This window comes from Netta rufina (genome assembly GCF_964035555.1).
Source record: "Netta rufina genome assembly, chromosome: 11".
NCBI lineage: Eukaryota > Metazoa > Chordata > Aves > Anseriformes > Anatidae > Netta > Netta rufina.
This window is the reverse complement of record NC_140134.1, coordinates 13,679,569-13,698,987: the sequence shown is the minus strand read 5'-3', so window position 1 is coordinate 13,698,987 and position 19,419 is coordinate 13,679,569. Positions and strand designations below refer to the sequence as shown.

General features: G+C 38.3%; 1 protein-coding gene across 1 annotated transcript in view; it reads left to right on the top strand.

Annotated features, from left to right (window-relative positions):
• Nucleotides 1-12,154: 12,154 nt before the first annotated feature.
• IL16 (interleukin 16) overlaps nucleotides 12,155-19,419 on the top strand; it is a gene marked incomplete at both ends in the record, with an annotated part of 35,248 nt that continues 27,983 nt past the window's right edge. The window contains 2 exons of the mRNA XM_084293220.1: nucleotides 12,155-12,204; nucleotides 16,492-16,903. Of these exons, the coding sequence (XP_084149346.1) occupies nucleotides 12,155-12,204; nucleotides 16,492-16,903 (462 nt within the window). The remainder of the gene's footprint in view (nucleotides 12,205-16,491; nucleotides 16,904-19,419) is intronic.

The following is a 19,419-nucleotide window of genomic DNA, read 5'->3' as shown; positions in this document are numbered from 1 at the left end:
CTTCTATTCAAATTTCACCTGCTTCCCCAGGTCCAGTCAAGCACCTTAACCTGAGATCTTCCTTCCTTTAATCCCTTCTATTCCCCCACGCCCCACACTTGCACATTTCAGAGCTGATCAACCCTTTGCAGTCCCACACCCATTATCCCAGTGCTCCCCCACATGACTTTATGACCCACTTTTCCCCCACTGCAGGCACAGCTCACCAGCTTAGTTCCTTCAGCTTTGCTGTCAGGATTGTTGATGCTGTTGGACACCCACTATTTGCCTTCCCTACAGTATTTACACAGAAGGTCGCTTTCCCATATTCTGCAGACCACTGTCAGACATGCATGATGCTGTTGACATTATCACTTACACAGTATACTAGAAAGACTAAAACCAGAGGTTAATTTATGGCAGAGGAACCCCCCATGTACACACCCATCCAGTTTAGGGCTATAGCATACCTCAGTGCATATATCGCCTAGATATAATTTAAGGCAGAGGTTTCTCTCCTGAATACTTGACATTCCAGATTGAAGGCTGTCCTATGAACTATGGACAGTGATATACACCAACCTTTGTGGTTCCTAGGTTCCTAGTGCTTGCTGTAATTAGATGTCAGATTTGTAAATTCAACATTGTTTAGTCTGAGGATAAGTGAGCAAAATAGGAAACTCATTTACCCAGCAGTGGGAGGGTGTGGAGAGAAACAGTGTTGTTTTCTGTGGAGGATTTTTATTTTTATTACTAGACTCTTGAGAGGCTAAAGATGTCACTAGGTCCTTATGCTGTTCTGGGCTGTGAAACCAGCAAGGGAAAATATGAACTGATGCAGTTTTATATAACTTACAAATGTGTTTAGCATTTTCTGTGACAGAGTGAAGGCAGTCAAAAAATTTAACTGTTTCCTTTATGAACTTTATTTTGTTTATCTGTAACCTTGCTCTATACCAGCAGAACTGGCAGTAGTCTTGTCCAGAGCAGGGGCAGGGCATTTTCCCACATAACCAAAATAAATTCTTATTCCAATAAATAGAGGAGAAGAAAAAAAAAAAAAAAAAGAAGAAAAGAAAGTTATGCTGTGAAATGGCATTATTACCTCTAACAAAAAGCATATGGAATAGTAGCTTGCACATAGGTCTGAGAGCCAGGAATAAATCAGTGCTAGTCTAGACATGCTGATTCCAGCTGTGGTCCTGAAACAAGCTGTTAGTGCTAGAATTTGATTAAGCCTAATGCCCATCTGGAGAAGATGATGAATGAAGGCAGAATACCACTGTCCCATCAGAGTTGTGCTTAGAGGTACTTGTATTATGGCTGGAAAACAGGCAGGAGAACAAGGGTTACTCATTGCATTCCTGTTTCTCCCAGTAAGTGACTGGTTCCACAGCCAGTTTCAGAAGACAGTGTGGTACATTCTATGGAATTGTGACTTACCACATAGCCCTTTTCTTCGCCTCAGTATAGGCAAAGAAGCAGCAGAAATGACTTTACTTGGTCGTGGTTTCCACTTATTTAGTATGGCCCTCAGTCATTACGTCTCATTTGCTTTCTCCACAGTGGCTGTAACATTTAATTAATTAATATTTATAAGCACACAGAAGATGGAAAGCCTTATATATTATATGTTTAAGGTGAGTAATTACCTCACAAAAAGACATAAACGAACTCTGACCAGTGATGTAATTTCAGAATGCAGAGTGCTGGCAGGGACATAGAAAACCCTCACAAACATACCTCTTTCCCTCCTGCCTCCTTTCCCTTCCCCAAAAGGATGAATCCCTCTCAAAAGTGACCAGATATGAATAACATTTGCACCTCCTTTACTATTATCTTCTTTTCATGCAGCAGAAGGGTCCTGGTTTATCTGTTTGCTTTAGTTTAAATTCTGCCATCCGCAGACAAAACTTCTTGCTCCACTACACAGACTTTATTCACCAAAGAACAACCTCCCCAAGCCCTTGCAGAGCTTATGAAAGGCGTTTTCACTTGCTTGGGTTAAATGAGCACTGTGTGTGTTTTCTTTCTTCTTCCTCTTTTTTTTTTTTTTTTTTGGGTTAAGAGTAATAAATGAATCATTTCAACTTTGGGCAAGGAGTTTAGGTGTTGTATTTGTACCATGCAACTACATAAACACAGAATGAGCCAGTTAACCAATGAATTGCAGGGATTAGAAGCAATGAGATGATCTAAAGCATTTTAACACATTTTCCATATATTAGTCCTTGGACTAGTTGTGTTTTGCTTTCTTACAACAGACACAAGTCAGTAAAAGTCCAAAAGGAAAGTTTGAGGTTTTACATTTCTGTTTGTGGTACAGGAAAAGGGTTACGATCTCAGTGGTTGATTCAGTGAAATAACATCTCTTTTATACACATCTGCCTAGCAAGTAGGGCGGTAGTTGGAAATACCCAATCTAAAGCATTAAAGATTTGCTGGCAAATAGCAAGGCATTTTCTGCTGAGGAAAAATTGTTATATTGAGTAGTCACTTTGAATGCTTAGGAGTTACAGTCAAATATCCAAACATTGTGGAGTTGCACTGCACTTATTATTTTCTCAAGTATTTAACACACTGGGAACTGACTCTGCTGTATACATCATGTCCAAGAAGGAATGATAATAGTGAACTTAAATAAGAAGAACCTTGGCAATGGTAAGTAATATTTTTATATCAAATTATTTGGGCATCATACAGTCAACTGCTTTTATATGTCAGTATGTATCATTTTCAGTTGTTTTTATTTGACAATTTAAATGAGAAGAGTAAACAGGTAAGACATAAAATCAGAGGTATTTCACAAACTATATATATTTTGCCTTTCTATTCTCTGTTTTGTTTTTAAGTTGTATGAGAAATTTGAAGTAAGTTAGTATTGTTGAATTATCAGTCTTATGATTTAAAACAGAGATGTTGTACATGAAAGTACCTTAACTTTGGTCACTTTTGCTTTGCTGTATATTTCTCCTATTTCTCCTGACACATATGAAAGTCAGCAGACTGTACCAGAGAATTTTGTGAGCCTGTAACTTTCTTCAGTTTTGAAGGCCTCTTAAAACCTGCAATATCGGGAGGCAGAAAAGAAACAAAAACATAAATCAAATGATTCATTGCTCAAATGCATTTAAATTTACAAGTTCTCTCTCAAGAGTAATTCATCTTCCTAAAAAAGAGAAGGGAATTAATTTCAAAACAGGATATAAAGGAAAGGCTATGGGATATTTTTTAGCTTTTGCTAAGTACATTTTTTTCCAGAATTGTTTCTAACCTTTTGCTCACTTCAAATGTTGCGTAGCTGCAAGCTTCACTCTTTAAATGTTTTATTTTTCTTTAAAGAAGAAATGCAGAAAGATGCATGTCTCCATGAGAATTGGATAGGAGTACTATCTAATCCTCTGAAAACACATGCGCATTTCCAATCCATTTTACAATTAAATATTAATATGATTATTATGTTTCAGAACATACTTCCAGGCAAGACATCCAAATGCACTATTTACTTGAATCTCCGTATGAACTAGCCTATACAGGAAATCAGTAAATTGGTCCAGAGTCTCAGACTCAAAGGAGATGCATATTTGTTTAGTCATATACTATAAATAACATCTGTAGTCTTGGAACTGTGACAACATTATTAATGCAATGCTCACTTAATAGTTCCCTCTGTTACGAGCCTCATTAGTAACTGATTCATACAGTATGAGCCTACAGAAAAAACATGCAGGCTAGTACAACACACACATTGATGATATATTGTCCATACTGCCAGCGTAACCTCATTTGTTGTGCAGCTGGTAAACTGTGAGCCAAGGGCACACCTCCTGGCCAGCAGCCCCCTGGGAGACACAGTCAGTGCAGAGGCTCTCTGCAGGGGGATTGCTGTCAGGGTGCAAGTGGGGGCCAAAACACTCCCCTCTTCCCCCACCATACCATCCTGTGGCTGGGAACAGGTGACATAATGCTCTGTGGCTGTCAAATTGCTTCAATCTATGCTGGGGGACAGACCCTAAGGACCATGGCCTCTTCAACACGGTTTTGCTATCAGAGAGCACCGAGGATGTGACCTGCTCCTTTTATTTTTCTAGTACTGTTATAACATTTGTCTTGCCTGTATTACAGTATGACACATACTGTACACTGCAAAATAACTTGCATATTTTTTCTGCTTTGATATTTCTGGAATTACCGTACAGAATAAACTTTGTATGAAAACTATTCTGCATAATGAGATGAGAGTTGGTATAGGATATCATTACTTGCCACCAGCAAATACTTACTGTTTTCTAAGGGTAGTTAATTGCTTTGTCTAATTAAAAGAATTTCACTGAATTCTCTTTTAGTACTTTTTATCAGAGAAATCCCTGCCCATCTGAGAAAGAAAGGAACAACTACAACTCATTTGCACTGATGAGGACAGGGATTCAGAAAAGTGGGGAAGTAAACTTATCTGATGTTAAAGCATCAGGTCACTATCAGAGCTGGAAGGAGATATCCAGACTCACAGTACAGTGCTCTGTTGAAAAATGGGCTGGGGCATATTGTTACTGGTTTTTGGAGTGAGTGGTGTGTATTAGATATGGTAGATAAGGTTCAATTATAGGTACTTGAAGTCATTGCCCAAGATTAATGGTCAGCCTATACTGATATTGACAAAAACTTAACATATTATACATAGAGATCCTTTGTTTTGGCCAGAAACAGGAAAAACAAAAACAAAAACCAAACCACCACCAACTTTTAAACTCCTGTTCTTGTATGCTACCCCCAGAATTCTGGGTATTCTTACCTCTTGAATGTTTGAATTAAGTCTTTTAAGATTCATGTCACAAACTAAAAGACAATATTTATAATCAGAATTATGTTGAAGAAAAAGGAAAGAAAACCAGACTGGAAGTCTTGGGTTACAATATTGGTTGTATGGCTGTCTTAGAACATGATGTTGGACACTCAAATTCCAGAAAAGACTGCTTTCTTTTGGGAAACTCGAGCTGAGACAAAGGATTTAGTATTATTTCTTATGGAGATAACACTAGATATTTTCTTGATAGCTACTCAAAAATGGGCCCATGTGAGGGAAAAGACTGAAAATTGGACCTTCCAGAGCTCGTTTCTGCTCCAGTGTCGGAGTCATTCAGTGGCTGCCCTGAGTCCTAAGCCTGCTTTACCACATGGCAATCTGTAAGCCTGACCACGCTGTTTTACACATTCATAGACATACCAGGTTTTTGCACATACCCAGACAGCCTTCCAGAGAGCCTTTCCTATTCACAAGACAGACATGCAGTCAGGAGGTAGACAAACTGTTGCATAATCTGATCTCACAGCTGTTCTTGTCCCCTACTTCAGCTGCAAAATAAATATAGTAGCTGTGATCTGAGTTATAACTACTTCTTATGGAATAAGGTATCCCTTCCACTCCTTAATGCCATGGATCTCAATTACCCACTCTCTGGGAGCCCTGGACTACAGACTGTGTGGAACCAACAGTTATTTTATGGTGTTAAAACTGATGTCATCACAAAATTAAAAAACAAAAACAAAACCACAATAAAATATTAGGACACGCAATAACGTTTCATGACACCTCCCAACCACCACCTTCATGAAAAAATGCTAGGGAAGTGATCATGGCTTTTAATGTGCAATAACAATACTATTCAAGCTCTTTTGGACAAATAGGTAAATAAATGCAAATGAGTATCTGAATACAGAGATGTTTAAAAGAAATAGTAGCTAACAATTTATATATGGATAGAACAAGTTTTCAAGATTGGGGGGATAATGTCTTCACATTCAGATTTGATGCTTATTTTAAAAGATATGCTTTACCTGGAGCATATTGTTGCCATCAAGACAGGAATGACAGGTTAAAATTTTCTTTGTCAGGTCAATTAGACTAATTAATATGAACAACTTCTTCTGAACCCAAAATCTGTAGGAAAGAAAACCAAAAAATCTCAGGTCAAGAATCCTCATCTGAGGCCTCTTGGTCACTAACTCCAAGCTATTTAACATTAGATACTGCTCTGAAGGTGTAGACTGATCTCAAAATATGTGAGAAGAGCTGTCTCCCAAAGACACTAGATTGTAGACTGTTTAGAACGCTACATTTGGCTCCAGTATCAATCACACACTCAGGCAAGGTATCATTGGATCTCATGAAGCACCAGGAGCATTATGTTTTGTGTCTTACCAGGGAGCTATTTTTTCTGACAGACTATATTATTTCACCCACAAGAAACGTGTAAGGTAATTTAGTCTCATCTTGCTGTCAACAATGATGCTAGTGAGCAATGCGCGCAGTCAAGAGTGAGACAGCTGCCATTGGAGCTTTATACTGTTATCTTCTATACCACAAATAAAACACATCCATTCAGACTCATTCTGATTGTGACAGCCTTAGAGACACAGTAAAACAGAAGAAATGTGCGCCAAGATATTGTTAGTGCAGAGAAGCGGCTGTATTAAGTAGCTGTGCCTCTTTGAGGCACCAGGAATGACAAATACTCAGAAGTAGCTTCAGCTAAAGCCTTGCAACTGAAATGACTACTGTACTTATAAATGCAGTAAAGTCATCTTATTCAGGCATAGATATCTACAGGAAAGAGATTGCATAATTTCTCATCAGCCACTGACAATGCTAAATTAAAAACAAAAAAAAATAGTAAACCCAGCAACCAAGACAGGACCATGCATACTACCTGTGAGGTGCTAAGTGATAAAAAGCCCCAGACTTCAGTGAGACTGAGGCTACAGAAAGTGGTGCCTGTGCCAGAAAGTAAAATATGGAGCAAATTCTGCCACTAGTACTCAAATGGATTGAATATATTCATCTTTCACTACTTCCATTCATTCCTATCTCTCTGTTCAAGGCAGAAAGGAAAAGGTAGTAGCAACAAATACGCAAAATGCAGAGACAATAAAAATGCAGCATCAGACAGGTCTAAATACACCTTTTATACTGAACTAATGAAAAATACAGAGAAAATTTTCTTGTGATTTTTATATGTGGAATAAGTTCATTTTTCTTCTGCCCTTTACTTTTTTTGCTTGATAAATCATAGTTTTGGCAATTGATAATTCCCCTTTCATTCAACCTAAAGGGCCCCTTATTTCAGACTACAGTTTAGGGGAATATAAATCAAAAGGAATGCAAAGTCAGATGAAAAAGGAACATTATGTGACTGGAAATGTGGAATGAGGAGGTAAAGTCATAACTTTTAAAATATTTGTTTTAAATTAGAATGACACCATACAGGGGAGCTCACATACTGTTTTTACTACTCTTGTGCTGCAGTAACTTATAAACTCTGTATTGGTCAATGACTTTAAAGAAATTGATGGAGCTTTTTTTCAGTACCAGCTATTTAGTAATTTCATAGTTCAGACACAAACATCCTGTAGTATCTCTCTAAGCCCAACATATTCATTTATGCAGTCTATAAACTCAATACAAAAATATTGAAATAATAAACACAACTCAAAACCTCATGTTTAAAGACCCATGATGTTTAAAAAGTACCATTCTTGCTATGCTTGATACATCATATCATGGCTAAAGTCAATGCACTACCCACTGACACTGCTGTTTTTGTTCAATTAGACATGCTTTTAATGCAGTATTTATATCACGTTACTTTTCTGTAAACAAAGCATTGTATGCATAGAACAACAGAGTTTGGGAAATGAAGGAAAAATTACCTTTTGATGAGTGTATGCTTAGTATTAAATTTTTGTCCATGGACCTACATAAGCACTATTTTACAGGTTCTCTCTAAGGCATTACAACAACCAAAAACACCTGAATAAGGTTAGTGATCATGCACAGTGAAAGTGCACGTCATGCAACATAAAGTATTTGGGAATACCAGGTCTAGGAACTTTAATTAACTCACAGGGTGGCACTCCATTGGAAAAGAGTCTAGGAGGCTGCAGAACTGGATACCATTATGAAAGAGTCGGGTAATAAAGCTCACACAAGGAAGTTGATTTTTAAAAAAGGATCTGAAGAAAAAGGAGGAGATCCAAATATATGAGAGCAGCATGAAGCTTAGAGAAAAGAGGGGCAGAGGAAGGAAAGATAAAAGTATGCAGAGAATAGAGGATGACATCAGTACAGAGATAAATGAGAAAAGAATTCTACAAAGACTTGAAGAGCAGGGTATTTTTCCTAGTACAAGAACTGAACCAATTATAGAGGCAACAAATTTGAAACAATTACAAAGAAGTACATTTTTATGTAGCACATGAAACTCATTGCCTCTTGGTAATCAAAACTTAATGGGAGCCAGAAATGCATAGGTTATAGTTACACTACACAAGATTCATTTCATCTGTAGAAGAAAAATTCTTTATGCTTTCTGCCAAAAGCAGGTACTAAGTGACGAAAAGAATTAGAAAGAGATTTACCTAATTTGACATACTGCAATACTTATCCATTATGGCCTCATGTAGCTTCTGTTAAAACAATACTATCCAACCATAATGTAAAAAGCTCCAACAGTTTTGGAATTCATACAAAACCTCAGAGTGCCAGCCTACTCTTATCAACAAGGCACTCAGAAGAAACTCTTCCTGAAAGCAAGTTACCTCTTGAGTACTTTTTTTGCAAGGTAATTCTATTGAAGCAATTGCTATTAGCCATTGCTGGAGAAAGATACTGGATTAACTGTGCTAACAGGGTGATGCAATGTGCCAGTTCTCATGTTGCTCTTGTTTTGACGGATGGAAGGGCAGTGTGAAAGCTGCAAAATCCAAGACAGAGATGACTAATCCAGTCCTGGCTTAGCAGCAATGAGGGAAAAGACTGTCTTGTGCAACGTAACTGTTGTCTGGAACGTGGAAATGTGTGAAAACTGTGACTGTGCTCAAGGCAAAACTAATTCATCAGTTTTCTGAGCAATGTAAGGACAGGACAAAAACTAGAACACCTCAAACTATTGGCTTTCTCTCCTATTAACACAAGAACTGCTTGGACTTGGATGGGGATCAGGACAGAGGCTAAGTTCCATCATTACTTAGACTTGCTTTGCCCAGTGCAAATGTTCTGTTTAAAGTTGTACGTTGCTTTTTGGAGAAAGGTTATCACCAGTAGCAACGGGCAAAATATTTGGTACTGAATAGTCTGTAAATTTATCCTCTACAATCCAAATCTTTGGATTTGGAAAATAATTTGAAGGGAAGGAAGGATCAGCTCCTGTATCTGCTGTGGTTCCAGATGCATCTTGATTTTAGGCAAAAGAGAAGAACTCTCATAAAAAAATAAATTCAACGGCCTTCTCAGAAAAGTGTCTCCACTTTGTGGTAACTAGGACACTACCCCAGGGCAGAAGTATCACTCTACCTATGAATGGTACTGTTTGACTTTTATTCTGAAGCAACAGTCGCTGCCCCTTCTACATGCTATTCCCTTTAACTGAAGGTATTATTTTTTATCTACTCACCTCTTGGGGTGAAATCTCTGTCCCACTGAAATCAAAGGCAAAACAGCTAACTTCAAAGACCTAATAATTTCTGCTACCTTCTTGTTCTTCATATTAATTATGCTTTAGATTTCAAGTATTTCCTTTTGTTTATTTGAACTCTTAATTTTATTGCATTCTTCCTTTCCTGTCCCTCACATGAGAAGAGAGTAAAGAAACCCAGCTGATTTTCCTTATGCTATTATTTCATAAACCTTTAATGATTCAGCTCCTTTCTGTAGAGAGAGTTCACATCACTTCAATCTTTTCAAACAAAATCCCAGCCTCTGATCAGTGTTCATTGGCCTTTTCCTAGTACGATAACTTTGAGCTATGTAATGAAGATTGACCACAGGATCCAATATCAAAGCATACCATCAGTGCGACACGGCAGGCGCAGCAGAGTTTCTCTCTCCCTCTCTCCTTTTCCTTATGGCTTCTTAAAATGTGCTTTTCTGTTCACCACTGGGCAATGAACAATTACTGTACAGAGAAGATGGAAAAAATTGCAAAAGGTTACAGTGAAACATCAAGAAAAAACAGCCCCTCCTTGTGATATTTATGTTTCTGCTGCTGGCCCTGGCAGAAGTCCAGATTCTGAATGAACAAAACTCCCAGTGGCTTAGGAACTACAGAATTCAGCCCATAGTCAGGAAATGCAATAGCATATGACAATGGGAATTAAAAAAGAAAAAAGAAAAAAACAGCTTCCCAATCCTTTTGAGCTTCCAGCTCAATCAGTTTGGATCAAAATACAGGGACTGTTGAGATTTTGCGTGAATGAGTTCTCTATTGCTAAACAAAAACATGTGTGTGTTACAGTGTAAGACAGTTAAATGGTAAACAGTACGTGGCTCTGCTTCCTCAATGATGTTTCATTTTCACAGTACTAGAACTTATAAAATTCCATTTTATATAGAAGTCCAATATCCTCTCTATTCAAACACAGTGAGGAACTGTTTTCTAAAACAGAAAGTCATATCCCTATTTCTGACCTTTCTAGGAAAGCTACTTGATATCCACTGTTCACTACTCAACGTCAAATCATAATTTTTCTAAAGATTAGTATTTAAAATACTGTGGTAATGTTTATTGTCATTTAGTGATTCGAGTTAAAACTGTGTCCTTTACAACATATTTTCTTAGGGGTAACTAATACCTGAAAACCCATTAGCTGGGAAAAAAAATGCCAAATTTTCTTCTTTTTGTAAATACTTAAAATACAAGTTAACCACTATGATATTAGCAGGAGCAGAGTGTTTCAGGGCTACTGTAGGTGCTGTACAAAGCAGAAATTTCAGCTTCGCTTTTTGTCCCAGTATGTCATTCTCCTGGAGCAGATACTTGTCTTCACAGTCCACATTTTATCTAGAAGTCACAGGAGACCACTAAACATGAGACCATGTCAGCAAAATTTTTACAACCCCTTTTAAACTCTCTCTCTTTTGAGAGTATAGTGAGATACCGATAAAACCAGGATCTTCAAGCCACATAATACAAAGGACAGCAGGTGTTTAAACACTCTTGTTGGCCATTTCCATGACCAGACAGGGCTGCATATAAAATTCTGTTTTCTGTTTATGCTTTCCAGAAAAGTAGAGGATCCGTGGTTTGTGAGAACATTCCAAAGAGGTCTCACTATTTCAATAAATTAGCATTAGCTGTCTCAGAGATTTTTATTTTTTTAATATACAAACTCTCTATGCAACTTGTTCCTACTTTCCCCTGAAAGCAGTCACATCTCTGAGAGAAAGTAGGTTTCTGAAGCAAGATTGCTAATCATCAATGTGTGAGTAGAGCTAGGGATCGACAGGCAGAGAAGAGCAGACCGATGAATGAAAAACAGCTGAGCACACCTATGGACATGGCAAAAAGGTGGCTGCCTGCTCCCACCACTGACAGTGGATGCAACTCAAGCAGCATTTTGGTGAGAGGAGCTGCCATAATAATAGACGGGACTATGAACCATTTATTTCACAGCATACTAAAGGTGCAATTGAGAAAATGGGCAATCTGTGGCATAGTTCTCATTTCACACACACTCCATGGAAGGAGCAACAATTTTCTGAGTCCTTGATAAGGCTGGATCACAAAGGTGCAGTCTAGCCCATGAAGGGGAAAGTATTTAAAAAAGAGCAGGTTAAAGGGACCATGCCACTTTCTGATGAAAACCACAAGGAACTGGTATTCAAAAGTAGCTCCTATTATTATTATTATTATTATTATTATTATTATTATTATTATTATTATTATTATTATTATTTATTTATTTTGCTCCTAGAGCAGAAGCTGCCTATGAAATTATTAGCAGTTTCATGTTTAATATCTGAAAAAAAAGTGTGAAACATGCTTGCCATCTCAGCCCCCAGCAGCAAATCCTGCCCTCGATTAATACAGATTCCCCCGTGCTTCCCTGTAGGTTCAACATGTTTGAACCCCATCAATCCTAGGACCAGAGAGCAACACGTAAAAACAAATTACACAAACCCCTTAAATGGAGTAGCGCCTTTGGGTAGCTGGAAGTTTGCTGGAAAGTTTCCCCCAATACAGCATCCCATTGCTTTTGTTTATCTATCCTTGCTGACATTTTCTTCAATTAGGAAACAATAGCTCCGTTCCAATGTACTGAGCAGAATTACTGAAACCAAGTCACGTGACGCCACAAGAGTGTGTTTTCAATTATTCACTCTGTCTTTTTTGCCAGGCCTATGAAGAGGAACAGCCTTCTGCAGGAGTCAGGTTTGTCTGCCTCGCTGTTGTAAGTTCGTCCTTTTGAATTTTTATTTTACAATTAGGGATTTTTTTTTTTTAAACTGTAAATTCAACTCTCAGAGAGTTTCTTGCTCTTTTATTAGAGAATTTCCAAATCTCTTGCTCTTCCTACTGCCTGGAAATCCTTCACATCTGCAACAGTTCAGTTCTAATAGTACTGCTCAGTAATGAATTTGATGAAGATCACAAGATCTAGATTAAAAAGGCATGCAAGATATCACGCTATTAGCACTTGGTAATGTAAAACTCATCTTGCTCTTGCTAGTAAAGAAGCTTTAGCTTTCCTATTGTCTGGTTAACAGTAGTGCATTCCCATTCAATCTGGGAGCTACACCAAATTATTTACATCTTGTAAATGCTTGGTTTAATATCAACCAAAAATTTGAACCAAATGAGCGCAGCTCAAATCATGTACTTTGTTTGCAGAAGGCAGACTGAGTTAGGACTTTTTAGATTTAAAGCTGGAAAAATAAAGCTTGGGGAAAAAAAAAAAGAAACAGAAGGAACATTTGGTTTGCATTACAAACCACAGACAACTTCCATCAGGCATGCTGAAGGTATAAGAATGGCAAGAGAAAATGACAAGCAGTGAGTGCACTGGAGGTAAAGATGAATGGGCTGGAGAATTGACTTTGAAGTAATTGTCCATGCCCACGATACCTTGAAATCAGTTTGCTGTAATACGGTAATTAATCATGAAGCTTTTCCAGCACTTGTGATACTGTTTTCTGTGTAACATAATGTTTCTGGATATTTTTATTGGAAAACATATAGAATATATTTTTGGTTGCTCCTATATTTCTGTCGCTCATGCAACCCTGATTCAGCAGCTCTGGAAAGGATGTCGCCTTAGTTAAAGACCTGGGCTGTAATCTAATCCCTAGAGGCAGAGCAAGCATTTAACTGAAAATCTTCAGGTCTAATGGGCTTATTTTCACTGCAGCCACTGTGTTGAGATACTAGGTATGTCATTCAGGATTAAATTTGGTCTTTGAGTTAATAAAGCTCAAAGGAGGAGGAGGAGGAAGTAACTGATGTAGCAGAGGTAAAGAGAAATTCTCTCTGTATAATGTAAAATTTCTCAGGAGAATTGCAGAGGGGTGGGATGGAAGAGTACACCGAAAGCAATGTTTCCTTCCCTGTTTCAACAGGTGCTTCTGTTTTCCATGCATCTCAGATGCTTAGCACTAGTCAGAAGAACCTTTTGAACCATTTACTATTGATGGCAGTGCTCAATACTGATGTTCTTCAGCTGAGCAGCTTCAGGCAGTGAGAAAGGCCTCCCATGTCTCTTCCCATCTTTTATTCTATCTTGCCAGTCTCCAGAGAGCTGTATTTTGACCATTAAGCTATTAAGTCCTCTGCTTACCCATGTGCTTAATGGCTGTGATTTTTTTTTTGTTGTTAATTCACAGAAGTAAGAGTGCAGTTAGTATTTGCACAACATAGTATTTCATTCAAGGATTTCTATTTCTCCTAATTTTCCCCCACAGGCAAGATTGTTTAGATATGAATGTGCAACTTGGGCTCATTTCCGACACTGTTATTGCTAATATCTAATAGTGATTGCCAGAATCACAAAAGGAGCAACAATCCCTTCTCTAGACTTTCAAGTGAGCACAATCCACAGACCTTCAAGCAAGTTAGTTCTGTTGCTCTCTACCCAGGTGATGAGGTAGAAACTTGCAGAAGTTACCTTAATACATCAGCAGCAAAGCATGAAGTTCCCCTCATCCTTACTATCCTATTGCTTTTTCAAGTCCACATTCTGGTCTAATGGGCCAGATCACATTTTTTCCTTCCTCTGAAATACCTTCAGACATACAGGAAAAGCAATATCAAGCTTTACAAGATAAAACTCTTACACTTGTGACTCTAACAGAGATTTTCCAACCCCATCGTTGAAACTAAGTTCATACCTATTATGGTATACTAAAGCTTAGTGCTAACCAAAACACTAAAAAGGGTTCTTTAAAAGAAATAGTAATCACCAAACCTTGAAAGTCTTTATATATTAGTAGTATCAGTCATCTTTTAACTAATGTAATCAGTGAAAAAGCATACAAAAATTGCTAACATGATGCTGAATTACACCAACAGTTACTTATTGCAGTTCTCAAAATCATTGTTCTAATGTAATTCTTTGCACTTTTCATCTCTGTACTTCAAAATAAATTCTGAGAAGTAGCTTCTCTCAACAGTGTAGAAGGGGAGATTAACCCCAGAGAAATAAGATCACAAGTCAACCACAAAGTCCATCTGTGAAAGCTGAATTCCATGTCAACCCCTTCTCCATCCCCTCAGTATCCTTACATACAAGCTCAGACGTCCTGTATTCAGCATGAGCTGTACATCACAGGAAGGGAGCGTGGCTGTGCTGTTGGGTTGTCTTCCACTGACACTTGTGGTTGCAAGCCTTCATAAGAAGAGAGGGAATTCTGAAAAAAAAAGAAAAAAGAACATTCAATGCACTAAAGAAAATACGCTTAGTTTTACCCTGAAAGATTTCCTCATGACAGTGTGGGGAAGGCTGGGAGCCCGGTAATTTTGGTACCAATATTCCTGTAAAGTCGGGTCAGACTTTTCCACATCAATAGGGAGCCTACCAAAGACACACAGGAGAGAGCCAGAAAATAATGGTTTTGTTCAACTTGACATGTTCTCCAGAAACTTTAAAATTTCAACTTTGCCATGGTATCATTTCTTGCTGGGAATCCTGAGGAGTTTCTGAAGTGCTGGGGATTTTATTTTGGAAGAGAGACATCAGACAGCAGATCAATGTTATGACTGGTGTGACAGAAATAAGTTATAATTGAGGGTTACAGGAGCATTACCTATCAAAAACACCAGAAAAGACTGCACTCCCTGGGAGAAAAAGGGACCTCTTTTCTCCTCCTGGAAAAGCTGTATCCAAGGTTTTTCTTTTATAAATCGAAATTCAGATTCACACTGAATTGTATATACTTCTCCAGGAATGCCATAGAGCTCAATCACATAGTGCTTATCTTTTTTTTTTTTTTTTCCTTGTTATTTGTATGAGAAAAAAAAAAGTAATCCTTAGGATATGGCTGTATTGTATTTATTATAGATATTGGTCTGGTTTGGCTAGAATTTGCAGGCCTACATTTCTTGTCAGGGCTGTAAGGAGCCTTTAGAAAATCTGCCTTCTCCTATTTCCATATCACCATTTTCGGCAAAAAGTGCATATGTGTCCACCTAATTCCGCATTGAACCCAAGCCAGACAGTTTATAGCACATTGTACAACCGTTTTCTCTCAGTGGTATGCTTGAGAATGTCTTTTGTAATAAATATGATAATGAAAATTAAGCAAGTCAAAGCAATTCATTAAGACTTGCTCACGTTGATTTTTTTTTTCTAGCACCAATACATTCCTAACAAAATAGCTCTACAAAATTTCTGAGAGAAAAAGAAAACTGCTTTAACAAAGCTCTCCTTTGCTATCTTAACATGCTCATTACTTTTTTTTTTTCTTTCCATTTTACAAAAGCTCCAGCTTGTCACATTTTGATTGTATAGCATTTCTTCCATTTTCTCTTAATTTGGTGTGCTGTATCATACACCGAAGCAAACCCTTTCTGTAATGGGACACTTTTTGATTGATGTATTGGAGCTGTAATCCTTTATAGAGTTCAATCCTTAATCAGATATTCATATCTAAAGTGCTTCACTGGATCCCTGTTACTGTTAAATGCAAAGTCTTAAGTGAGTTCTGGTCTGCGAAGGTAGGAGCTTTACAGCAGCCTGACATTTCTTACTCTCTCACGGCTAAGATCTGCTTTTGCTAAACCACTTACAAATCAGATGCACCAGGCAGAGAACTTAACCTCAACAATTTGATTAATCTTCTTTGAATTATAGTGGTTTCATGAATCAAACTTCAGAAGGAGCTTCCTCTTTTCAAGTAATGTTAGCAGGATAGAATAATGCTTTTAAAGTATCTTCCTTTTCAATTTAGGATTTCAACATGCAAATTCAGCAGAAGCCAAAAAGCAGTAGCACAATGGAAGCATCAAAAACATTTATTAAAAGCACTCCATTGTGCTTGGGGAGCATGGGAAGAGAATGAAAAGGTGAAGGAGAATTTAGTAGAGCACTGCACAGAAACAGAATTAGCAAGTCATGAGATATCACGTGGCTGTTAGCAGACTGAAAGGCTCTGTTGATTCAATTTATTCATTAGGGCTTTTCAGTAGTGTAGGTTATTGAGTAGGGGTATATTACAACTTACTTTTTATATTTCCTTTCCTGGAGGATATTTAGCACCAGAGAAGCGGAGAAAGTTATTGAAGGTATCATGCCACATAAGTGGGAGAATGATAGGAAAAAGAGCAGTACCACCAGCTCTCTGAAGATGGATCGAAAGAGCAATGCTGGGAACAGGAAGTCAAGAAAGTTTCGCTCCATTTCAAGATCACTTATATTGTGCAACGCCAAAAACAGTGATGATGGGTCAAGTCCCGATGAGAAATGCCCTGATCCCTTTGAGATTTCTGCTAGCTGGGGTCAAGAGGATTTTGACTGCTGCCCTAGAACACAACTGCCATTCACAACAGAGACAGAAGACAGCCCACCTGATCCTCCACGTGTGATCACCAGCATAGTCCAGTCCAAGGCTGCAGCAAATGAGAACTGCAACAACATGAGAAGAAAGTTACTCATCAAGGTAGGCAACCGTGTGTTATATTGTAATGCTTCCTATTGCAGTCATTCCTAAATGGGTTAATTCATATTTCTCAGGAACACAGGATTCCATCTGTCTCTTTCAGAGCTTATGAGCTTGCAGTGTTCCTGCTCTGTATAAACTGCATGAAAATGTATTAGATTCCCAGCTGTGCTGTTACACTCTGCTGATTAACGTTCTACTGAAATCAGTGACTGATTGGTCACTCCTCAGCGTATTCATACTAGCACAGCTGATGCTTCCTACTTGCAATATGTACTCAGCTCAAAATACAAAACTGTTGCTATAGGAAAATGAATGTGAGCATAAATTATATTAACACTGTTAAAGATGCAGGAGATTCAGCAGGCAGATTCTATCTGATTCAGGAAGGAGGTAGTGGTGGATCTAAACCAAAGAGGTCACTTTTTAAAGAAAACATTTACATCTTTTTAGAGATGTAAGTGTTCCATTTTTCTTCAATCAGGAAGAAACTATTTTAACCCCCAAACCATTTTTCAGTCTAGGCAATGTAGTTCAGATGTTTTTAGAAAGTTCCTACTCTGTGACATATCCTATTTGTTCACTTTATATCTACCTGTTGGTGTGAAGGGGAAGGGGGATGTCACCACAGCTATGATATGATTTTTAATACAGTCTGTGTCCTCCCAGCTTCTAATATTCGAATACCCAGTATTTATGCTTTTTACCTGTGGAAATAGTGGCTTATGTGAAAAAAAAAAAAGTTTCTTTCACCTATAATATTTCTCTTACATATTCTATTGTACTTACCTTCTGTAAAAATCGACTAAAACCAGACCTCTACATCTAAAGACAGAGTGGCACTTAAAATCTGAATCTCCCCTTACTCCTTGAGTTTCTTGCTGATGATCACAGGACACAGCCCAATGTTACAAAGACTGCAGCAGGACAGAATTCAGGTGAGGAGGTATCTTAGCCCCTTGGCAAAACCACAGAATGAGGACAAAAACAAGCCAACTTCCTATTGCATTCTGACAGAAAACATAAATAGGTGGAACTGACCAAAGTCCCAAAATACACACAGTCACCTGCAAAACCATACCACCTCCTCCCATTTGGAAGCAGTTTGCATGCACTCTGCTGATTTCTATGTGTGAGTAAAGAAGGAGCTGGCCTCTGTGGATTCTCCCCTTTTCTCTTTATCACAGCCTGAAACACTTTCTTAAGTGTGTGTCAACTGCTGCAGTCTGATTGCTTGCATACCTCCAAAATATGCCAGGCTCCAATAACTGTCATGATCCATATGCTTGTGAAACTACTCAATATCTTATTGCAGACTGTAAGTGTAGATCATTTGCTTTTATAGCTGGCAAGCAGCTCAAATAGGGATCTGGGGAACAGAGTAAGTCTCATAACTAATGCTGTTGCACAGATAAAATACAACTGCTGAGGGTATAAATCCTCTCTTAGGTTGGAATGTTAGTGTCACTGAACAGGATGGGTCAGGAGACTGGATGGAGGGTGACATAAATCAATCAGTAACCCAGGCCTTTCTGGCAGTATTTGGGTTGCTTACTGCCACTATAGACAAAAGGCACAGTAAATTCTTTCTCCAGAGCTCTGACAGCAATATAAACTTCTTCAGGTGCCACTTGCTAATATTCCTACCTTTCAGAGTCACAGATCAGCAGCTCTAAAAAGTCTTATCTCAGCATGCTAAATTTGATAACTCCTACACGAACCTTACCCTGTACCACTGCTGCTGAGGCTTTGCCCTATATTATGAAAGCAGTGATCTTTTTTTCCCCATACGGCATAAGCCTGGCATAACAACCTTTCTATAGCACGTGTGTTAACTTAAGCTTAAAACCTCTCTGTTTAAGAAAGGACTCAACAACTATTTTTCAACTTCTAATGTACCACACTCTCTTCAGTCCATGTGACAATTCAGAAATTCATGATGCGTGACTCAGAGCTAAAGGGTCCTTGTCTTTGTTCAAGAAAATTGATTCCATTCTTCCTGTGGTGTTGCTGAGATTATTGCATTATTCGTTCGCTTTCCAGTGCCTGCAGCCTTAAGCATGACTCTGAAGGTGCTAATAACTCCCACAGAACTGAATAACTTAATTTTTTCTGTCACACTGGAAGAAGAGAAGAATGTTTAAAAGTGCAGCATGATTTAACACTCCCTGTGACTCTCTTCTGCAGAGCTAGGGGGGAACCTGGAGCATCAGTCTTCCTGATACTAGTTCTTCTCTACTGCTCAAAGACTTAAGTATCTCTGAATCCATACCCTGTCAATTGCATGAGATTCACTGTTACAGAAACTGTACCACACTGACTGAGATAGGACTGCAAAGTGATGTCACTGCTCCTCCGCCAGCTGATCCCACAGCACAGTGCTAGGACTGACTTGTACTAACACACACATTTTTGTTTTCAACCAGGGCATTCATAGCCCACATTTATGCTGCTAAAAGTTGTGACACTGGCTACCATTTTCATTGTGGTGATGTGTGGCAGTATTAGATGACAGG